The sequence below is a fragment of the Limulus polyphemus genome, unplaced genomic scaffold (genome assembly GCF_000517525.1).
Source record: "Limulus polyphemus unplaced genomic scaffold, Limulus_polyphemus-2.1.2 Scaffold8473, whole genome shotgun sequence".
Lineage (NCBI taxonomy): Eukaryota > Metazoa > Arthropoda > Merostomata > Xiphosura > Limulidae > Limulus > Limulus polyphemus.
The window spans coordinates 10,531-15,608 of record NW_013674083.1 but is presented as its reverse complement, the minus strand read 5'-3'; the positions used below and the strand labels follow the sequence as shown (position 1 = coordinate 15,608).

Sequence of the window (5,078 nt, the reverse complement as noted above, 5' to 3'; positions counted from 1 at the left end):
AAAAAAAAAGTTTGAAACGGGTGCTATCAAACAGTTATCCTTCCTCCAATTAGCACTTCAGGAAGGCAAAGAAAACAAAGGTTGGTGATGGGTATTGCCAAACAGTTCACTTCACTTTAAACATCAATCCAAGAAGAAACCAAGAAACTTGACAGTAGGTGCTGCCAGCCTGATTCCTTCCCTCTAAACAGCAGTTCAAAATTAGTGGCAGTGGCAGATAGACTTAGTAACTTTTCTATAGCAAAGAAAGACTGAGCAAATCTGTTGCCAATAGAAATTGAACGTGAGACCCTCAAGTCATGAGCATCAACAAAGCTAAAAATCTTGAAGGGAAATACAGCTACTTTCAAGGCTATGTGTATCTTTAGGCTTAACAACAAACAAACATAATAGCAATATTTCAATTACTTGAATAGTTCGAATAATTCAAAATAGCAATAATCGGAAACCCTAATTTAAGTTAATTGATTATTTTCTTGACAGTTGATTTAATCATAATTTCAATAAATCAACAGTACTAATCGGAAATCTTAATTTTCATTAATCAATTAACTTATGTGACACTAATTGATGGAATTACTGCTCATATGTAATTTTAATTTGTCTTTATTCACTGCTTCTGTCTTTTTCTATTGTGGGGTTACAATTTGGCCTTCGACCTGAAGATTTGTTTTGCTAGCATGTTTCAAATTTCATGCAAAGCTACTAGTGGGCTATCTGTGCTAGCTGTCCCTAATGTAGCAGTGATAGACTATATGGATAGCAACTAGCCAACACCACTCTTGAGCTACTCTTTTACCAACGAATAGTGGGATTGGCCATCACATTATAACATGGCTGAAAGGATGATTTGGTGACAGGGATTCAATTCAAACCCATAACCCACAGATTGTGAATCAAATGACCTTGACCAGAAGAAGGCATTAGTATAAAAGCCAAAACATTGTCCCACTCTAGAAATAGGTAGGAACAGTCTATTAAATACAAAACTGAGACGTTTCTTATTCCAACTTGTGGATGAATTCAGTGGCACAACTTACGTAGGCCTAACATTTATGGTTAAAATCACCTAAGCTGAAGATTTTCATGTTCATCTTTTTTTTTTTTGCTCATTTTGGATTTCAAATAATTTTCATTTTTTTAAACTAATCAAAGATGACAACAAATCTATAACACCTATCTGTAATTTCTTTTAAATATTTACAAAACTATTCAACCAATATTTATGTCATGAACCAATACAAAATCTGAACATTGTCACGAAGAAAAAATGTTAGATCATAATTTTGTACCAACTCTGTACAGAAAGGAACTGATAATTTTTTCATTGTTACCAAATTTTGAGAAACTGAAATATTTAATATAAAAAGTAAACCAAACAAACTACAACTTTAAGACTAACTATAAATTATGCTGATAGAGATTTTGGTACACTTGATTGTATCTGTAAGATTAATAGCTGCATCAAACAAATAGGCTTAGGTATGTTCCAAACAACCATTTGAGCTTGAAGAATCATTTTCTGTTCCTCAAGAAATTTGGCAGTGTCAGTTAACTTGAAAATGCTTACAATTATGATGCAAATTTATGTAAAATCTACATACACACATATCTGTTGTTTTAATGTTATACTTTTTTTGTTTTGTTGGCAGGTTATTTTAAGTTATCTGATGAAAATAATTCAACGTCAAGTTTACGCATCAATAACAGATTAGTTTTATTTCATCCGTAACATTTCTTCACGTACTTGTACACTTTGTAACTTGTTTTAGGCTTGTGTTTACAGCCACACTATCTGTAATACACTACCATAAGAATCAATTGATTTGTGGTTGAGTGAATTTGCTGATGGCTCCATTCTCCACTGTTCTCAGGAAGTAGTCTTTACAGGAACTCTGGACTTTTCTGCAGGTTGAGGTTCTGTTGCTCAGTTGGATGACTTTCAGCTTGGATCACTTATTCTTCCAGATTTTGTAAACCTCATCAATATATGGCCCATTCCAGCACCTTCTTAACTTCAGGGTTAATTTATTCTTGTGATAAGGATTGTACAGCCATACCAAGTCACTTCGATGGAATCCAATCTTATCACATTTACATTTTAGTAACTTCATTTTATCACCAGCTGACTTATGAGTTTCTTGGGTAAAGTCGTGTATGATTTTGGTAGTGTTCCTTAATTGCTCTACATATTCTTTGTAAGACTTTTTTGAGCGACTATTCAGCAGAGGAGAGTACAGAAGGTACAATGGTGTTCTCTTCCAAACACCAGATGATGGTGTGTTGCTGGTAACTTCATGTACTGCTGTACAATGAATCATCAGTAACAGTGGAAGATAATTTTCTAACGTTAATCCACATACGTGGTTGTATCTTTCCATTATGCTGTCAGAAGATACACAAAGAGCTGTTTGTTGTCCATATCTTTTTAATCTGGGCCTGGCATGACCTGGTTGTTAGGGCACTTGACTCTCAATCTGTGAGTTGCAGGTTTGAATCACTGAACTTCCTTGCCCTTTAAACCAAGGGAATATTATAATGTGTGGTCAATCCCACTCTTTGTTAGTAAAAGAATAGCCCAAGAGTTGATGGTAGATGGTGTTGATTAGCTATCTTCCCTCTAGTCTATCACTGCTAAATTAGGGATTGGTAGAACAAAGCGCCCTCATGTAGCTTTCCATGAAATAATAAACAAACCTTTTAATCCTAAGAATCTTGCACATTTCCACAAACAAGTTTGATTCGTAGTTCTTTCCCTAAGTTGAGACAAATTTGTGGACGAGTTTCTTTTTTATGAGTTTCTGCTTCCTGTTAAGAACAGCATATTCTTTAGGCCATTCAATGAAATATTTCACTGCAACTATGATGTGTCTATTCTCATTGTTACTTTGTTGCTGCCTGTGCTGTTTCCGTGAACCTCACAGCAAAGCCTACATGTTCTATACAAATGTTTCACACTCAAACTAGTAGAAGCATTCTCTTAATTGCTTCAGATTCTTATTAACATATAAGTGTCCAACCATTGGAAGTTTGTGGAGATGAAAGAATGCTTCAGAAGTGTCCAACCATTGGAAGGTTGTGGAGATTATAGAATGCTTCAGAAGTGTTCAACCATTGGAAGGTTGTGGAGATGAAAGAATGCTTCAGAAGTGTCCAACCATTAGAAGGTTGTGGAGATGAAAGAATGCTTCAGAAGTGTCCAACCATTGGAAGGTTGTGGAGATGAAATAATGCTTCAGAAGTGTTCAACCATTGGAAGGTTGTGGAGATGAAAGAATGCTTCAGAATTGTCCAACCATTAGAAGGTTGTGGAGATGAAAGAATGCTTCAGAAGTGTCCAACCATTGGAAGGTTGTGGAGATGAAAGAATGCTTCAGAAGTGTCCAACCATTAGAAGGTTGTGGAGATGAAAGAATGCTTCAGAAGTGTCCAACCATTGGAAGGTTGTGGAGATGAAAGAATGCTTCAGAAGTGTCCAACCATTGGAAGGTTGTGGAGATGAAAGAATGCTTCAGAAGTGTCCAACCATTGGAAGGTTGTGGAGATGAAAGAATGCTTCAGAATGAAGATAATGTAGAAGTACACGCTCCAATAATTGTTTCTGTCCTCTAGTATCTCCCCATTTTCACACAATAAACCCCTTTGTAAACATAAGGAATCCCCCTTTGCCTATTTATTTTTGTGTTTTTTGTTGGTGGAGGAGATGTTTGGAGTGACTGAATGCCATGAGGGCCTTTCTTCACTATTTTTGAACTAGTGAACAATTGGTTTTGAACTTTTATCATTGCCTGAGCATCTTTCAAATGATTGCTGGATCACGTCAGTTCATCACTTGTAGATGCTGCCTCTTGGATTACACTTTGTTGTACTTCAGGTTAGTAGTCTTTTCTATCCTGTGCTTTCTTCTTCTCATAATATTTACACTCTTCATTATTTTTGGGATAATGCATCAGAAATTTCAATATTTCTTGTAGTAGATAGTGTCTTTGGTTGGAACTCTTGAGTCAGTGCCAGAAGAGATGTGGCTGTTTTCCATCTCGATAATTTTATCATCTCAAGTAACGCTTCACGCTTACTCCTTGACCTCATGGTCACAATATTCACAGATGAAGTTCAACTTTTTGTATGTTTATATTTTATTTTCAACAAAATGATCCCACTTATAACACCAGTGTTGTAACTTTGTTCTTTCTTTGGTGGGCTCTTTTAAATTATCTGGTGAAAATAATTCAATGTCCAGTCCACCTAACAATAACAAAAGTTTTATATCCTCCTTAGCATTTCTTTACAGTTTTGTACACTCTGTAATTTGCTGTAGATCTTTGTTTACAGCTATGCTATCTGCACTACACTAACACATAAAAACACCTCTTACTTGTACAAAGTATTTATAATCTAATCCTTATTATAGATGTTTCACAAAGTCACTAGTTCATTTATATTCCCAAAATTATTGGACTAACTTGATATTAAAATGATGTGATTAACATCTAACCCACAACATTAAAACAAAAGATATAGCTTATAACAATATATCTAATAATGTTCACAAGAAATAAATTATTTATCTCATCAGTTAGGCCTCCTAAGGTAGGCAAAGCAATGGAGAACATTGAGATTAACCTACTGTTATATCTGTGATACATGTAGTAGTGTATAATTTGGTATGTATTTCCAGGTTTGTTCACTATGTCAGATGGTTGGAGCAACAGTAGGATGTTTAAACAAAGGATGTCCAGAACAATACCATTACATTTGTGCCACTGAAACAGGTATTAACAATATAATTGATCAAGTACCTTAAGTGAATTGTATCATTGTAATTGTTTGTGAAAAGGTTTGACTTTCATTGTGAAGCACTATCTTTTCTAGTGTAAAAACTGTTCACTGATATTATTTATAATGTATGCTTGTTTGTTAATTTCAAACACTAACTTGAAAGGGGATGGGGCTGCCAGTTTATTAACTTCAAACACTAAGTTGAAATGGTGGGCTGACAATTTATAAATATCAAACACTAACTTGAAAGGGGATGGGGCTGCCAGTTTATTAACTTCAAACACTAAGTTGAAATGGTG

General features: G+C 35.0%; 1 protein-coding gene across 1 annotated transcript in view; it reads left to right on the top strand.

The window, feature by feature from the left end:
- Positions 1–5,078, top strand: part of LOC106475366 — a 14,713-nt gene that overhangs the window by 7,553 nt on the left and 2,082 nt on the right. The window contains exon 4 of the mRNA XM_022379494.1: positions 4,679–4,772. Within this exon, the coding sequence (XP_022235202.1) occupies positions 4,679–4,772 (94 nt within the window). The remainder of the gene's footprint in view (positions 1–4,678; positions 4,773–5,078) is intronic.